At 43.8% G+C, this 19,195-nt stretch overlaps 1 protein-coding gene across 3 annotated transcripts in view; it reads right to left on the bottom strand.

The window, feature by feature from the left end:
- The window catches only part of LOC137434939 (ras-related protein Rab-22A), a 44,039-nt gene that overhangs the window by 24,480 nt on the left and 364 nt on the right, over positions 1–19,195 (bottom strand). For 2 of the 3 annotated variants that reach the window (XM_068128189.2, XM_068128190.2), the window contains exon 2: positions 10,930–11,009. In XM_068128189.2, the coding sequence (XP_067984290.1) occupies positions 10,930–11,009 (80 nt within the window). Of the gene's footprint in view, positions 1–8,924; positions 9,047–10,929; positions 11,010–19,195 lie in introns of all 3 variants that reach the window. The other variant, XM_078784916.1, reaches the window with a different exon arrangement.

Genomic DNA, 19,195 nt, shown 5'->3' with positions numbered 1-19,195 from the left:
AAATGCATTTATGTCATTCGGATAACTTCGCAATTGCTTTCTCATCAAACCATAAACAAAATTTTGTACAGTAATGTAACCGAGATGTACGAGAGCTTCAATGGCGAATTGAAAAATTCAACTTTTTTTATCTATTTAGAAACGAGACGTATTTGGACTCCCCAGCCATAACCCTTCCAAACTCCCTCCACATATCGCATGTAATATGTGCAGGCGCTCTAATCATAACACATGCACAGAACGCTTCAAAACTGCAATGTGGCAAAACGCTCTCTCCTATACAGATTCTGAGTGATCGCAAAGAGTCAACAGAAAACAGAGTCGACCAACTGCCTGCGGAGGGTGAGAAACAGACTTGAGGCTTCTTGAAAATATTGCTCTCTGACACTGTCCGTTGGACCAGCTCACTTTCTGGTTTGGACCTGCTGGCACCCGTGTCCAACCACCTTGTATATTGCCCAGTGGTTCCCAAACTTTTTTGTCCACGACCCAAAATTTGAAAACACATTTGCCGAACAACCCAAATGGTACCGATACCTACAATAAAAATGGTCGGATGAAACGCTTTCGATGTGATCTTGAGATCCGCGATCTTGAGAGGATTTTTCCAAGTTTGGGTCGTGACCCTGGGTTTGGGAACCCCTGCTCCAGCCGCTTGCTCACCTGGACTCTGGCTATTGCTCTTGCCCTGGTGTAGACGAGGTAGCACCGTGCACATTCTGCTCTTCACCACATCCCCTTCCCTCTGTCTTACATGTGTTACGTGCTCCTCCCCAGACCCCGGTCACGGTGTACCTCCGAGCCCCGAAAGGAGTCACGGCAGAAAGATGTGTTATTCTGTATGTCAAAGATCAATGGTGAAGCCACACCAATTGTTACCAACAAACAAATATTGTATTAAGATCACACAAGAATAACAGTACAACAACAATAGTAATCAATTGTACAACCGATATATATTTCCTATGATGGTACCATCAGGTTCGTACAATATAACTCTCTGTGCTCCAAGTGAGCGAAAAGGACATTCCCCATGTCTATTCCCGGCTTCAAGCCAAAGTTGATCCTGGCTTCAAGCCAAAGTCGATCCACTCCAGTGATCGTCCGTCCGTACGATGTCGTATCGAGACCAGAATCCCGTTTGGATGACAGTCACAGTCCCGCTGCCAAAGCTGCGCAAAAGGTGCCCTCCAGGCGACTGGGAAATCCAAAGGTGCCCTCCAGGCGACTGGGAAATCACACCCTCGGGTATGGACGTTTCACGGCTCCCAATCGGCGAACCGCAGATTTTCCACTCAAAAGCCACGTCCACACACGCCAGATCCACGTCTGAATGCGGTGACAGTGATTAAAGCGAGGCGAAAAACCTTGAGCGAAGCGCAAAGCACGCAAGTCCAAATGGCCGACGGCCCGTTCGAGGCGTAACGGCACTACGATTATTCTCCTCGGAATCAACCGCAAAACCTGACATGCAGGTTGATCCGTCACAGCGATAACAACTCTGTCGCAGGAATCCCTTTCCCGGGAAACCCAAAGTTCACTAGCGACTCTCGTTCGCCAACTTTCGCTCCAGACCTCGAAGCAGCTAGGCTTCTTCTCCGACTCACTCGCTCCGCCTTCTCTTCCTCCTCTGCCTCTTCGTCGTCGTCCGGTTCCGGTTTCATTTAAAACATTGACTTTTTTACATTTTGAAAATAGTAACCTCTATTTCCCTTAAACGACAACAATAATAGTATATGGAATCAAAAATGTTTACACTGGATGAAAACCACAACAACGGAAGTGACGAATCTGTAACACATGGGTGTTTGAGAGTGTATGTGGCACAAAGGGGGAAGATTTGGTTTTGTCTATCAGGAATTGTGTAATAAATGTATTTATCTCATAAGGAACGGCTTCACTCATGTTGTCACCATTTCATTGGACAAAGTCGGGTTTATCAGCGATTCCTGGAGGATTAAATTTATTGCAATCCCGATTTATAACCGGCACGGTAATAGACCATGTTGGATCACAGGCCGATGACAATAGCTCGGAGTCAACTTGTGAGAAACAGTGATTAGTTCGGCTATCATTGACGTCTCTGCTTCAGCGTGACGGTAGTTGCTTCGGTGTGATTGGATCCTGTTTTGAGGTTGCTAAACAGGCAATAATAGTATGTGGAAAGGAAGGGGGGAGGGGGGAGGGGGGGATTCATAGCTAGACTGTGGTAAGTGTAGCATGGTCCATGCGTTTTGAGTAGGTTATATCGCCATGTAACAGAGCCCTGTCAGAGCAAGTCGTTTGTAACACATGATACTGCTGAGGCAGCATATATAATTTATAGACAGGATAGACATTAATTTTGTAGCCATAAACAACCCTTGCTTGTGGGCAAGGCTGGGTAAGGATTCCCCACGACAGAGGCACAGATACAGTGCATTCAGAAAGTATTCAGATCCCTTCACTTTTTTTCACATTTTGTTATGTTGCAGCCTTATGCTGAAATCGTTTAAATTCATTTTTTCCCTCATCAATCTACACTCAATACCCCATAATGACAGAGAAAACAGGATTTTGGAAAAATTTTCAAATTTATTAAAAAGAAAAAACAGAAATATCACATTGACATAAGTATTCAGACCCCTAACTCAGTACTTAGTTGAAGCACCTTTGGCAGCGATTACAGCCTTGAGTCTTCTTGGGTATGACGCGACAAGCTTTGCACACCTGGATTTGGGGATTTTCTGCCATTCTTCTCTGCAGATCCTCTCAAGCTCTGTCAGGTTGGATGGGGACCGTTGGTGGACAGCCATTTTCAGGTCTCTCCAGAGATGTTCGATTGGGTTCAAGTCAGGGCTCTGGCTGGGCCACTCAAGGACCTTCACAGAGTTGTCCCAAAGCCACTCCTATGTTGTCTTGGCTGTGTGCTTAGGGTCATTGTCCTGTTGGAAGGTGAACCTTCGGCCAAGTCTGAGGTCCTGAGCGCTCCGTTTCAGGTTTTCATTAAGGATATCTCTGTACTTTGCTCTGTTCATTGTTCCCTCAACCCTGACCAGTCCCCCAGTCCCTGCTGCTGAAAAACACCCCCACAGCATGATGCTGCCACCACCACGCTTCACCGTTGAGATGGTATTGGGCAGGTGATGAGCGGTGCCTGGTTTCCTCCAGACATGACGCTTAGAATTGAGGCCAAACAGTTCAATCTTGATTTCATCAGACCACAGAATCTTCTTTCTCACAGTCTGAGAGTCCTTTAGGTGCTTTTTTGCAAACTCCAAGCGGGCTTTCATTTGTCTTTCACTGAGGAGAGGCTTCCGTCTGGCCACTCTGCCATAAAGCCCAGATCGGTGGAGTGTTGCAGTGATGGTTATCCTTCTGGAAGTTTCTCCCATCTCCACACAGGATCTCTGGAGCTCAGCCAGAGTGACCATCGGGTTCTTGGTCACCTCTATTACCAAGGCCCTTCTCCCCCGATTGCTCAGTTTGGCCGGGCGGCCAGCTCTAGGAAGAGTCCTGGTCGTTCCAAACTTCTTCCATTTAAGAATTATGGAGGCCACTGTGCTCTTGGGAACCTTCAATGCAGCAGAAATTTTATAGACAGGTGTGTGCCTTTCCAAATCATGTCCAATCAATTGAATTTACCACAGGTGGACTCCAATCAAGGTGTAGAAACCTCTCAAAGATGATCAAGAGAAATGGGACGCACCCGAGATAAATTTCAAGTGTCATAGCAAAGGGTCTGAATACTTATGTCAATGTGATATTTCAGTTATTTATTTTTAAGAAATTTGCAAAACTTTCTAAAATCCTGTTTTCTCTTTGTCATTATGGGGTATTGAGTGTGGATTGATGAGGGAAAAAAATGAATTTAAACGATTTCAGTATAAGGCTGCAACATAACAAAATGTGAAAAAAGTGAAGGGGTCGAATACTTTCTGAATGAACTGTATGTATGTGTCACGTGTGCTACAATGACATTACAATCTGTCTGGTCAGTGTGTGCCAGCCATGGTGGTGCAGTGTACATTTATTTTTTGTATGGGTGCAACCCCGTGGGCAGGACGGCCAGAAGAGAACTCCGCACAGGTGGAAGACGAAGAGAAAGGGAAATCGAGAGACATCAGGAAGGAGCTGGTGGGAGGAGGACGAGTAGAACAAGCTGATTACTAAGGAGTTTTGGAGGAAACATTGATCGTGATTTTCTCTGGGGGGGAATTGACCGAAGCTGGCATCATCCTGTTTTTGGAAATGCGAAGGAGCCACCTCGCTTGGAGGAGGAGGCAGAAGAGCCTCAGAGATAGAGGAGAAATAGGAGAACTTGCCGTGGACAGAGTGCAAAGAAGCGTGTGGAAGAGAAAGAAGACAAATGGCAGACCAGGAGGTCTTGGTCTAACAAGTAAACAAACAAACAAAAAAAACATGTTTTAGGGCGACACACTTTTATTTTTAAAAAGTTTTAAACCTATTTTTAAAAATAATGGATTAATTTTTTATTATTACATTTTGATAGATGAAAATGTACCAGAAAAGAGGACCGTGGGCCAAATTTCAGCTCTGTAGGATGTATGGAACCTAGAAAACGAATGACTCCAAGATTTTAAACAGGACAAACAAAGTTCAGATGAAGTTAAATAAAAGTGTGTAAAAAAGGACCAAGGGTGACATGACGCCTGGTGGAGGGGCTGATTAGTAGCTGGATTTTCTCGTGGCCAATTTTCATCGTGCTCTATTTGGCTTTCGGCATCTTGGCTGCTTCTCGTCGCTGATGCTGCTCATGGAAGTTTTACCTCACTTTTGCACAGACTTCGTCACTGACTCTCACCTCAGACCTGGTTTCCAAAGCGGGCTGCATCGAGTCCTGTGTCCACACTGCGCATTGTAGAAAAGGGAAGTCTCGCCTGCATTATTATCTTGTACAAGTGAGATCTGTGGGACCTAGTGGGTTAGAATTTGAGGTTTATATCTCATCATTGTATACAAGTTTGCATATTCCCATTTACCTCTGTGCCCCTTGATTCGCTTGATTGGTACCGTTTATAATTATCGTCTTGTCTACCCTATTTTTCAACACAAAATAAACCCTTCGAAGGGTAAGATAACGTGTTTGAGCCATCTGCTTTTCGTATGTTTGCTGACGATTTTGGCCCATTCCAATGATCCTTACGGAACAGTAAAGATGTAGAATTTATTGGACACAGTACAATAAAAGTCTGTTCGGGCCATCTCCCGAAACGAAAGTTCCTGGCGATGCTGTGTTGTTGTTTTTTTCTCTTCATCTACAGTTTACAGCCCAATCATTCTGCAAAATGACAGAAGTTTGGCATAGCTGCATATATCGATAATCTTTATAATAGTATGCTTGTTCATCTGTGTGCAACACTCTTTTACACTCACTGGTTGGACAGATTGCCTGACCCACCAACAATTCTAACCTAATAAATCATTTGGCTGCCATTTGCTGATATGTGAAGCCAAATATATATATTCGGAGCTGTCATCTTACTATAATTCATCAAATGCCCGTCCGTCTGTCTGTCTGTCCATCTGTCCGTCCGTCCGTCTGTCCGTCTGTCCGTTCGAAGGTACCGCAAAAAAGGCTGAACCGATCGCAACGATATTTTGGGTGGGTAATCCTGGGATCTCCTGGAGTAAAATAGGCTATATTGTTTTTCCAATTTCAGCTTTGGCCTCCAGCATTTTCAGGTTTGGACTCCCGCATAATGTTATTTTCCCGGGTGCCGCACAAACGGCTGCACCGATCGGACTTGGTGACCTCGGACAAAGACCTTTTACAAGGACATGGGTTGAATCCCTGCTTGAGAGAATGCCAACCCCCTGCCCTCCATCACGGCCGTTTCTCCAACTCAATCCCACGAGATATGCGGAAAGGACGACCGAAAACCAATTATCTTCCTTTTGATTCATACTAGGGCATGCCCGTACGTGGGTGCCCGTTCCTTGCCAAAAAAAAAAAAAAACGCTACCCGTACGCTCTACCCCGCCCGTACGCCCGTAAACAAAAAAAACAACGCTCTTCGCTTCCGCCCTTCGCTCTGACTGAATTGGGAGAAATAATGCGCATAAGAAATCGAGAAATTATTATTTTCTCCGGAAGAAATCGAATTACGAACCGTAATGGCGCAGGCTCTCGGGCTCGCAACAGCGCGTTCTGTGATTGGCTGCCGGAAGTGAAGTCTTCACTGTCGCAAATGTGAAGCGATGAATACGATGAATCGCAAATTAGTTTTTATTAGTTTTAAAACATAGTTTAACGGCAACATAGTTTGCCGACGGGAAATAAATGAATACGCTCTCAAATGTGCCATCCGAGGCAGAGTCTGTTCGCCACGTTCGGCACACGTGATAGCTCGCTGCTCTCTGATTGGTTGAATCGTTTTTTGGACATAGCTCGGTAACTACTTCTGCGATTAATTTAAAACCTTGAAAAGGCACATCCTCGGGTCCCCAGCAATATACCTGGCAAGTTTCAAGTATATCGGACCGGTAGTTGTCGAGAAACAGCGGTCACAGACAAACATACAAACATACAAACATACAAACAAACATACACACAGAGATTAGTGGAATTATAGATAGATATAAACATCAATAAAAGTAAATAATGACCTCGGCAGGTTTAATCTCTACATGAAAGAATTCTACATAGCTATTTGGGCGGTGTATAAGCCAACAGATCGCTGTCTCCATCAATCTTGCCGCGGCCGTAACACCTATCGGCTCAAAATCCTATTCACTGTTGACTTGGTAGTTTTTACAATAAAGGAAACATTAACAATGTTGTTAAAAGTTTAATTTGTGATTGAAGTTATGTTGTTTGGAATGGAAAAAAAAGATATCGAGTTCAAGTGAATGACGACATGCCGTGATGGTTTCTACTTTCTGAACGTGAACTTCACTGATTGCCATATGCAGATTCACCACGAACCCACGATCGATGTTTCTATACGTGAACGTACCCGTTTGTTTGCGAACGGGTACGTTTTTCATGTAAGTCCTTCACGAAATTACTGTCCATGTCTGATGTGCAACTGAAGGTGCTACAGGAATGTGGAATTTATTGGTTTCATGCTTTAGCGTTCGCCGTATCTGCATTGCCCGTTTCCTTCTGGCCTCCCACACGTGTGTAGCACGGGTATCTCACTAGTATTCACAATCACCATGCCCTCCCTACTAGTTTTTCCTTCAGTGTAAAATGAACAAAGCAGCTGTTAAAAGGATTATCAAATATCGAAAAGTTGGAGCCGACAGGCCTTGTGATGGCCAGAGTAGTTATAGGCCTCAGCCTTCAGTCCTTAGGCCTTTGGTGTCAGTCTTTGGGCCAGAGCAATTGGAATCTATCCGAGCTATATAGTCACAATGTACTATACTGTGCCGTCAAAGTATTCACACCGCTTGACTTTTTCACATTTTGTTGTTACAGTCTGAATTTAAAATGGCTTAAATCGAGATTTTTTTTGTCACTGATCTACACAAAATACCCCATAATGTCAAAGCCAAATTTTGTTTTTATAATTTTTTTTTACAAAATAATTAAAAATGAAAAGCTGAAATGTCTCAAGTCAAAAAATTATTCAACCCCTTTACTGACACTCCAAATTGGGCTCGCGCGCCCCTGGTCCGCTGGGGCTCCGCGGGTGTCCTACCGTGCCCGGCACTGCTGATCTCTCTTGCTTCCGGGAGTAGGTGCCGGTGCCCGGGGACGGAGTTCGCTGTCTAAACATGGTAGCGCTAGGCCAGTGGGACCGCCGGGACCCACGTGCACTCACAAGTTGTTCTGCGCGTGGGCGGCAGTATCAGACTGGGGCGCCCAAACGCTCCCCGGCTAAAGTTCATCCTGAAAGCGCCCACATTGTGCGGACAAACCAAGTCAAGGGCCACGTGGTCAGGAGAACCTCGTCCCTTCCGGTCACACTGTGCCTATCGGCCGGCCTCAAAGACCGGAATTGTGACGGTGTCACCCGAAAAATCATGCAGCGATCCAATTTCCTTTGATCATCCTTGAAATGTCTACAACTTGATTGGAGTCCACCTGTGACCAATTCAATTGATTGGACTTGATTTAGAAAGAAACACACCTTGCTGTATAAGGTCCCACAGTTGACAGTGCATGTCAGAGCCGAAACTCTACCATTAAGTCCAAGGAACTGTCTGTAGTTCTGAGATATAATTGTGAGGAGGTGTAGATCTGGGGAAGGGTAAAAAAAAAAATAAATTCTAGAGTGTTGAAAGTTCCAAAGAGCACAGTGAGCTCCATCATTAGGAAATGGAAAGAATATGGAACTACCCAGACTCTTCCTAGAGCTGGCAGTCCGACCAAATTGAGCAACCGGGCAAGAAGGATCTTGGTCAGGGATGTGACCAAGAACCCAAAGACCACACTGACAGAACTACAGAGTTCCTTGGCTGAGATGGGAGAACCTGCCGGAAGGACAACAGTCTCTGCAGTACTTCACAAATCTAGGCTTTATGGGAGAGTAGCCAGATGGAAGCCACTACTGAGAAAAAGGCACATGACAGCACGTGTGGAGTTTGAAAAAAGGCATGTGGAAGACTGAAAGCATGAAGCAAAAGATTCTGTGGTTTGACGAGACGAAAATTGAATTATTTAGCCTGAATGCATAGCAGTAGTGCTATATCTGGCAGAAACTGAGCACATCTCATCACCCATTTAACACCATCCCCACGGTGAAGCATGGTGGTGGCAGTACCATGCTATGGGGATGCTTTTTGGTGGCAGGGACTGGGAGACTTATAAAGTATGGAGGGAACAATTAATTGAGCCAAATAAAGGGAATCCTTGAGGATAACCTGCTTCAGTGTAAAAAAAACCCCATAAACTGCAGCGAAGATGTACGTTCCAACAGGACAATGACCCCAAGCATACACCCAAAGCAACACTGGAATGGCTTCAGAACAAAAACCTGAAAGTACTTGAGTGGCCCAGCCAAATCCCAGACATGAATCCCATTGAGAATCTGTGGAAAGATTTGAAGATTGCTGTTCACCAACGCTCCCCATCCAACTTGACAGAGCTTGAGCAAATCTGCAAGGAAGAATGGGAGAAATTCCCCAAATCCAGATGTGCAAAGCTGATAGACATACCCAAGAAGACGAAGCTGTAATCACTGCCAAAGGCACTTCTACAAGGTATTGACTCAGGGGGTTGAAGATCAGTGAAAAATAAATCTTAATTTAATCCATTTTCAATTCAGGCTGTAACACAACAAATTGTGAGAAGAAAGAAAGAAAAAAAAATTGAGGGGTGTGAATACTTTCTAAAGGCACTGTATATGCACATAAGCAGTGGGCATGTTTTTGCTTCAAACCCGGTGATGATACGGTTCTTTTTAGGAGCGATCATGGTGCAGTACAGTGTGTTGCCCTATACACTGCCCAAATAACTGTAGCACCCTCTCAAGCAAGAGCTTTTACCGTTTTTTGGGTCCTTGCTATTATTTGACTATTTTATCTTCAATGACTCAAACACAGACTATAACACTCATGTCATTATAAGTGTCTTTGTCCAAGGAGTTCTGGGAATCTCGTGAGATTGTTAAAGTAATCAACTAATCATCTATTTATTATTTACTTTTAACGATGTGTATATATGCATCAGGAAGAGGATAATTGGTGTAGGGTCTTTTATTGGCACAATTAAGCTGCTCATGGTCACTTGAGAGTTGTAATTCCACTGGGTTTCTGCACATCTCATGGGATTGTGAGTTGGACAGGCTACACTGATGGGCCATCACATATCAGAACCATGCTGTTGCTGTTTCGATCATGGTTTCTGTGAAGTGAGTGATGGCATGGTAGAGGAGGGGAAGGAGTTAAATATTTTGCCGTTTCAATGACGTAATGAAGAAATGTGTAATGATTGATGTGGAAATGCCCTTTTATGAGCAGGAGGGGATGGGTAGAAGGACAGAAAGTTCAGGTTGGGGAAAGAGCAAATATGGGACAGAGTTGGAAGGGAGGTTGAGACTTTGGGAAGGGGGGGAGAGGAAGGAGGGTTGAGGTTTTGGTGGGGGAGGGGTTTGAAGCCTTATGGTTAGGGGGCAGAGTCTGAGGACTTTGGGTTGGGAGGCAGAGGTTCAGGACTTGAGGTTTGACTGGCTTATGTCACTATGGTAACAGCAAGATTGTTTCTACTCATTTTCGCTCAAAGACTTCTTGACGTCAGTTCTTTATATTCATTATCCCCATTCCAATTTGTGGTCAGTGTTTCCCCTCACGCATAAACAAGAACAAGATCAAATGAAACATTTGCGAAATAGACCTTTTGTGAAGTTACATGTTTTGAAAAAATAAATAAATAAAATCAGCAAGTCATACATAAATTAGAAAGAGCAATCAGAGATTGCAGACACACGCCAGGACATGTTTTCAGTGGTTTTTAAGGCTTTTGTGTTAAAACAAATATGGCGGCCGAACCACGCGACCGATGACGTCATTTTTAAAAAAAGAAAAATTCCCCACCTATTTATCCCAAGACGCTAAAGAAATTTCATCTATCGGATGAAGTTTTGTACTTGTCAAATTATGACATCATAATGGAGGCACCTATGACTTCATCAACATATTTTATTCCCCATGGAGTGTTCTTTACAATGAGATATCTAAATTTTTTCTATGCATCGCTTTCGGTGATATAGAGGTGCAAAGTTTTTCGGGTTTTCCAAGATGGCGCCCCATACCACGTGACGTATAACATCATAATTATCATTTAAAAAAATTATACAGGTGGAGTTGCACCCATGGTGAAAATTTCCTGTCAATCGCACCAACGGTTGCAAAGAAAATCATATTTATTCTGTGCGGACAAACAAACTCAAATGCAATGCCCTCTCTCCTCAGGCAAGGGTAATATAACACCAACAGCAAATGCTGTTATTCTTTGTGAGACAATGACAAACAAAGCCTTACCCTATAGTTGGGTTAATATCTGGGTCAAAGCTGTCTTGTACAAATCTGCAGACAATACTCGACTTGCCAACCCCTGTGTCCTGTAGCAGAAAAGGTTAAAACGTACAAATTAAAAAACTATCTGCATCCTCTGACTCTCAACTGCACAAAGCATAGAGATCCAAACACTATTGCAATAAAAGTTTGAGCCAACAGCAGGGAAGATGAGAAATAGGAATAAAGTTCGTTTTCATGTGTACCGGGGATACTTCCATATACAGTCTGAGCCAAAAATATTGGCACCCGTGCACTTTTTTCAAATAACTCACAATTTTCTCTAAAAATAACTTGAAATGGACTTAACGTATTTGGTCTCCACAATTCTTTATTTAACTGTTAATATTACAGAACTTTTGTTTTTGATTCAGAACTTAATATATAATTTTAAATCGGAAAATAAAAAGAAATGGCGTTGGCAAAATTATTGACACCATAGACTTAATATTTGGTAACAGTATTTGGACAAAATAACTGCAGTCAAGCACTTCCTGTAGCCATGAATGAGCTTCCTGCACCTCTCTACTGGCAGATTGGCCCACTCTTCTGGTGCAAACTGCTCCAGTTCTCCCAGATTTGAAGAGTGCCTTCACCCAATTGCTGTTTTCAGATCTCCCCACAGGTGTTCAATGGGATTTAGATCTGGACTCATTGCTGGCCACTTCAGAACAGTCTAGCGTTTTGTCTTGAACCATTCCTGGGTTATTTTTGAAGTGTGTTTGGGGTCATTGTCCTGCTGCAAGACCCATGACCTTCGACGGAGACCCAGCTTTCTGACACTGGGTTGAACATTGCGCTCCAAAATGCCTTGGTAATCTCCTGATTTAATGATGCCATGCACACATTCAAGGCACCCAGTGCCAGAGGCAGCACAGCAACCCCAAAACATCACTCAACCTTCTCCATGTTTGACTGGAGGGAAGGTGTTCTTTTCTTTGAAGGCTTCATTTTGTTTTCTGTAAACATCGAGATGATGTGCTTTACCAAAAAGCTCTAATTTGGTCTCATCTGTCCACAGGACATTCTCCCAGAAGGCTTTAGGCTTACTCAGGTGTATTTTGGTAAACTCCAGGTGCGCTTTCTTATGTTTCTCTCTCAGCAGCAGTGGGGTCCTTCTGGGTCTCCTCCACTATAACCCACTTTCATTGAGTTGGCGACGGATGGTGCGAGTTGAAACTGTCGTACCTTGTGTCTGAAGGTCAGCTTGAATCTGTTTGGCAGTTTATCAAGGTGCTTCTCCACCATTCGAACAATCCTTCGTTGCAATCTTCGGTCAAGTTTTCTCTTGCGGCCACATCCAGGGAGGTTGGCTACAATGCCATGGGCCTTAAACTTCCTGATAACATTGCGTACGGTGGACACAGGAACATCAAGGTCTCTGGAGATGGACTCGTAGTCTTGAGATTGTCCATTCTTGGCTACAATCTTGTGTCTAAACCCCTCAGACAATTATCTGGTTTTCTTTTTCTCCATGCTCATTGCGGTGACACAGTGACACACACAGTGACACAAAACAGCAGAATGACTCCTTTTCTCCATTCAAACTGGTTAAAAGTGATTTGTATATTGCAGGCACCTGCAACTCACCACAGGTGAGTTTAATTCCAAAGTAAAGGAGAATCACCTGCTTGAAATCTAATTATTTCTAACAACTATGTGTCCATTTGCTTTATACCTCCCCCCCACCCCCCATTCCCTGCCCCCACCCTCTCCACAGATCTCCCAATGTCCCTATCCTCTACCATTGTTGTGCTTGTGTGCTTCCCTCTCTCTCCCCATCTTGTCCCCCGCTCCCTTTATTATATGTTTTGATGTGTCCGTTTATGCTTTTTGTGATTAATGTTAGCTCTCACACGAGCCTCGATCTTGCATACAGTATTATTATTAGGTTTACTCTCCATGAAATGGAGAGTAAACCTATTATTACTGCTAGAGTTTTTCTTATTATTCTTCCACCCTATTTTGCACCTCCGAAAACTTTAAAATTAAGTTTCTGAGCAACCGCTGGTCGGATTGACAGGAAATTTTCATCAAATGATCGGCTAGGCACGTATAATTTTTTAATGCTAATTATGACGACATAGGTCACGTGGTATGGGCGCCATCTTGTAAAACACCTTCAACTTTGCCCCTCTATATCTCCGAAACGGCTCAATGGAAAAGTTTGAGGAATGGCTCATTCTAAAGAACTCTGCAATGGGAACAAAAAACCTGTTTATGTAGTATATAAAAAATGCTAACGTTAAGAGGTTAGAATTCGTCAAACACATCTTTGCTCCCAAGAAAATGATATTTTTTCCCCAGATCCTTAGTTAAAAAAAACTCAGAATACAAAATTTTTCGAAGTCGCACGTCACATGGTTCGGCCGCCATATTGTTTTTTCGTGAAAAACACGAAAACCCCTTTTTCTCCGCAACGGCTGAACAGATCGAGCCCAAACTTGGCATGCAGAATCGCATACCCATGACGAACAAAAAAGTCAACGAGCATGACGTCATGCATCACATGGTTTCAGAGTTATGACGTTTTTACACATAATCCTTTAAAACCTAGCTCCTCCCTCATTTGTGATCCAATCGAGGGGAAACTTCACAGACCTGTTCAGCATGTCAGTCTACTAAAATGTCCTTTTGGAATTTGCGATAGGTCACGTGGTTTGGCAGATATCATTACTTAAACGAAAAAAAAGAAAAGAAAAAAAAAGGATATCTCTTGAATCGCTTCATTGATCGACGTGAAACTTCATAGTATAGTAGAAGTCATGAAGAGTAACAAGTGTGCAAAATTTCAAGATGATTGGATGTACGGTCTGGAAGCTACAAGTTGTTATTGCGTGAAGAAGAAGAGGCGAGTGTGGACAATTAATTATTTATCACATGTGCAGACATGAAGGCATTGTTTGACACGATCTCAGGATAATTTGAACCTCAAATAAAATTCTAATTCCAGATTTGTCAATGGCTGAGGTATATTAACAAACGAATAAAACAGATTTGGCCAAATTCCGAGTTTTTTTGAAAATATCGCATATTCACACAGCTGAGAGGCTGAAGAAGAAGAAACCTCACATTGGCTTCTCAGACGAAATAAATAATTCTGGCTCTGTGATTTTCAGGTTTATTTTCTTTTAAAAATCGCTTTCTCTGCAGTCATCGCACGGATTGACATGAAATTTTCACCATGGGTGCGCCTGGGCATGAAGAATCTTTTGAGGATAATTATGACGTCACAGGTCACGTGGTACGGCCGCCAGCTTGGGAAAACCGAAAATTTTTACATCTCTATATCTCCAAAAGCGCTGAGTAGAAAAGATTGAGACGTATCTCATTGTAAAGAACTATCCATGGAGAATAAGTCTTGTGAACTATGATGCCATATTTGCCTCCTGGGTGTTGGGATGTGTGTGTGTGTGTGTGTGTGTGTGTGTGTGTGTGTGTGTGTGTGTGTGTGTGTGTGTGTGTGTGTGTGTGTGTGTGTGTGTGTGTGTGTGTGTGGATATATGTGTGTGTGTGTATGTGGGGATGTGTGTGTGTGTGTGTGTGTGTGTGTGGGGGGGGGGGGGTTGTGTGTGTGTGTGGGGGGGGGGGGGGATGTGTGTGTGTGTGTGTTTGTGTGTGTATGTGTGCGTGTTGGGGGGGGGGGGGTGGATATGTATGTGTGTGTGTGTGCGGGGGGGGGGGGTATGTGGGGATGTGTGTGTGTGTGTGTGGGGGGGGGGGGGTGTTTGTGTGTGGGGGGGGAGGGGGGGTGTGTGTGTGGGGGGGGATGTGTGTGTGTGTGGGGGGATGTGTGTGTGTGGGGGGGGGGGGGGAGATGTGTTTGTGTGGGGTCATTGTGTGTGTGTGTGCATTTGTGTATGTGTGCGTGTGTGTTGGGGGGGGGGGTGGATATGTATGTGTGTGTGTGTGTGTGTGTGTGTGTGTGGATGTGTGCGTGTGGATGTGTGCGTGTGTAATGTGTATGTGGGGATGTGTGTGTGTGTGTGTGTGTGTGTGTGTGTGTGTGTGTGTGTGTGGGGGGGGGGAGGTGTGTGTGTGTGTGTGTGTGTGTGTGTGTGTGGGGGGGGGAGGTGTGTGTGTGTGTGTGTGTGTGTGTGTGTGTGTGTGTGTGTGTGTGTGTGTGTGTGTGTGTGTGTGTGTGTGTGTGTGTGTGTGTGTGTGTGTGTGTGTGCGCGCGCATCGGGGTTGTATCCACCAAGGGGGGTTGTATCAAAGCATGTCCAATGAAAGTGGGGTTGCATGAAAGTGGTAAGGTGGAGTAAACCGGTCATCACTGCCATCAGTTATTTTTTTTATTTTTTTACTTTTAAAAGGTGCCAATAATAATGTCCGGGCCTTTTTTGGATTTTGTGTGTGGAATAAGCTAAGATTTAGTAAAAAAGTTTCAGCTTTTTTTGTTTTGTTCCACTGCAAACCAAATAAATACATGTTTGGATACAGAAAAATTCCTTAATTTCAACAATTTTCTGGAAGAAATGATGCATTATTTGAAAAAAGTGCAAGGGTGCCAATATTTTTGGCCGCAACTAACTGGTGACGTCATTGATAAACATTAGTAACACCAAATGAAAGGAAGAATGAAACTGTTTCTCAAAACGGATCCACTAGTGCCGTTTCACATCCGCAATAAGCAGGCTGTTAGGTTGAAAGACTTTATCCTGTTCCCTGTTCGGTTGGGTTTTTACAACTCAGATAAGTTAATCACCTGTATTGCATTACTCGAGAAACCCAGGATGGAAACACTGTACAAAATAGAATAGTTTTAAAAACGTATTGGTTGTAAACTTTTAAAGATTGGGTAAATCCTTTGAGCAGATCGCCTTGTGATACAACAACCACCCACATGTTGTGGGTGGTTGTTGACTAAGTCATAACGTCATACTAAAGTCATACGAGACTTTCTAAATGGCGTATGAATGCCAACGAGGCCTTTCTCCCGCAAGTGGTGTGTACGCGTTTTCAGTAACTTAGTTCTGTTGATAGGGAGAAATTTGTAAGTGAAATAGTCTTTTAAACATAATTATCAGCATTGAAATGAAAGAGTGGTCATTTCAAAATGGTCAACCATAACTTGTGTTCCTGGATGCAAATCTGACTCACGGATATACAGAAACATGAGAAGAACCCGTGGACGAGACCCGTGGATGAGATTGAGAAGTGTTATGTTCCCATCATTTCACCTTAATACAAGCAAGTGGCCGCATTGGATATAAAACTAACATGCACTTGCACAACCCACGCACACACTTTTAGCAATAGATGCAAAAATATAGTACAATATCCCTTGGGACACCAGAACCAAGAAAAAATATATATTTATAACAGCTCTGAACTTCCATAACTCCCACCATCCCCAGACCCCAAACCCCAAACCCCCTCCCCCCCCCCCCCCCCCCCTGATACATCCAGCTCCCAGGTAAATATAGCTGGCAGATGCTTTGTGTATTTTCACGTCATGGACATGTCCTTTGTCAAAGGATTGATTGCTGTTACTTGGTAATGACGCACAGTATCGTCATTCTAATTGAAGGCGTACTTTAACTAAATCACCAAAACTGCCATGTTCACAGGAGACAATCCCACAAGGTTCATTTGTCCATTCACTGGTGGCGATCCGTCGGGTGTCGGTGCAGCACACGTCCTTCCACTCGGGCCTTGCACCGCCCCACATGGTTGGGAGTTTGTAGTACAAGCAGGCAGGTACCTGTTCAGCGAGCTGAGAAAGTTTTCCAAGTCTGTCGTTGTGCAGAGCCACAGCCCTTTCGCTCTGGTACTTTTCCCAGGTATTTGTCTTCTTTTAGAAAGGTGCAAGCCATTTCAGGTAACAATCCTCGTCTCGCACGCACGATACACTTTATGGTGCCTCAAATACCACCGTTTCTAGGGGTTTTCTGCGCATGTGCACACGAGCGGAATACGCAATTTTAAAAGGCGTGTAATTGCCAAGCTCGGGTTAACGTCTTAGCTGTTCAGCAAAAGTGCACAGGTGTGTTCATCAAACTTTAGAAACGTCCATGTTGTGTCGCCAATGACAATCAAAAGTTGTCCGACGCAAGAGACTACATCACACATTTAGGTTAAATTTTCTGATTCAAACGACGACATCTTAACAGAACTGTTTCGCTCAGCTCAGATGCACAATAAACAAGCATTCTGAGTATTGCGCTGCAATACATGTCCCTTACCGGCAGTGTGAATTATATAATTACCAACTCACGGTCTGAGGTAACTCGGCTAAAGATTATCCGATTTGCACCAAATAAAGTTCATGAATGGTTGCACAGACCCCTACCTCTCACTAAAAGTGGAAACAGAATGTAAATTGGAGTTAAAACAAGGAATATTAACAGCTTTGACTTACTGCACTCCAAATTATAGTCCGGAAAACTGTTGGGGAAATTCCAAAAGTTCAAAGTGCCATAACTGTCAAAAATGATCGAAACGTCGTGAAGTTCGAACTTGATCTGCAACTTATCATGAGGAACCCATGTGCCAAGTTTGAAATCATTAGCATTAAGCGTTTAGAAAAAAAAGTCTGTAAAGCCGTTCTTTGCGTGATGGACTGAGACTGACGGACGGACAGACTGACAGAGGGACGGCGTGCAAACCCAAAGTCCCCTCCGGTGTACACCGGTAGGGGACTAATAAAATCAAATACAAATTACGATTAAGCTTTCCTGTACAACCACTTCGAAAATCAGAAACCGCAGAACCCTTCCCAAGTCAGAATAATTCCTCTTTACCAATAACAATTATACAAGCGAGATTTCCAGCTCCTTTTAAACAATGTCATTTTATTTAAGGGTGTCAAAAGCAACTGCACACAAACATGCATGCACGCATGACATCAAGTGTCCAAACAATCAAGCAATGTGGAAATGGAACCTCACCATTCAAACTTTCTACTTATAGCTTTACCTATAGATGCTTGAGCAGCAATGACTAATGTAAAACCAATACACATTGCCATTTAAAGGATGTAAATGGTACAGATTTTAGAACACCGATACTCAACTTCATCTAAATCGCAAACATGAAAACACTTGTTCACTCAGAGTATAAACCTTATTAACCTGAAAGCAATCGATAGGTTGTCTGACTGCTCGGACTGTACCCATCAGCTGGGCTCTGTACTTCATAGAGGTTTCAGCTTTTTTTTTTTTTTTTGGAAATTAGTAGTCGAGGCTAGAAGAGCTAGTACACGGAACGAAGCAGGATGTAACAGACAAAAACAGGGCAAAAAACATGCAAAAGGGAGAGTAGAGAGAGGGAGAAACACCAACAGCTTAGAGGTGTGTGGGCTGGGGGGAGAAATGTGGGTGGTGGGTGGGAGCAGTAGAGGATGCAAGGGGTGAAGATGGATACAGAAGGTAACTCTGGAGGAAAAAACGGAACCCGGGCAGGAGGAGGGATTGGGGTGATGTTAACGAGGGTATAAAAGATCATGGTTTTGGATCGAGGATGATCTGAGATGGTGGTGAACAGCTGCCTTGAAGACCGAGTGAAGATTGAGATTGAAGAGAATGTGGAAGTTGGTTCCACCCCCAGGAAGAAAAGAGGAACAAATGTGTGCAGGTGAGCAATGATCCTGGATTTAGGGTAGTGTTACCAGAAGGGAGGTTATTGTGGACCGTGTGTGCCCTGCAGACCCATGGGGGAGAGGCAAAGCATGGAAAGAGCAGAGGATGCAAGACTAGAAAGGAGGCGGATGGAGACTGACAGACCACCAACCTATCTGCTAGGGCGAAGTGATAGTCCCATGGACTCGGCTTCATCGTGAGATTCCATTGATCTTGAAGGTCTTGGTTTCCATGGCATCAAGTTGAGCAAGATGCAAGGTGGGAGAGCCAGCCCAAAGGGGAGAGCAGTACTCCATCAAGCTGTGGACGAAGGCCGCGCAGGTGAATAGGAGGTCAGGTGTGTCAAGTAGGACTTGGTACGACGAAGGATTCCAAATCAGCCGCTGGCTTTGGACGCCAACTTCGAAATGTGGGTTACCCAACACCCTTTAAGCCTAGAACCTCTCAAAACTGTGTCCACATCAGTAGATCCATAACCTTAGCTTTGTGCAGTCAACACACCCAACAATGTAGCCTCACTAGTCAAACTTTCTACTTACACCTTTACCTATAGATATTTACCTTCGTTTTGCAAGAGGGTTTAATGTATTATCACATATACACAAGGACAGTCACATATACACATTAACATTAGGGAGATCGACAGAAAA

This window comes from Myxine glutinosa, chromosome 9, assembly GCF_964187855.1.
Source record: "Myxine glutinosa chromosome 9, kmMyxGlut1.1, whole genome shotgun sequence".
Taxonomy (NCBI): Eukaryota; Metazoa; Chordata; class Myxini; order Myxiniformes; family Myxinidae; genus Myxine; species Myxine glutinosa.
The sequence above is the reverse complement of the archived record's forward strand: the minus strand, read 5'-3'. Positions and strand labels throughout refer to the sequence as shown.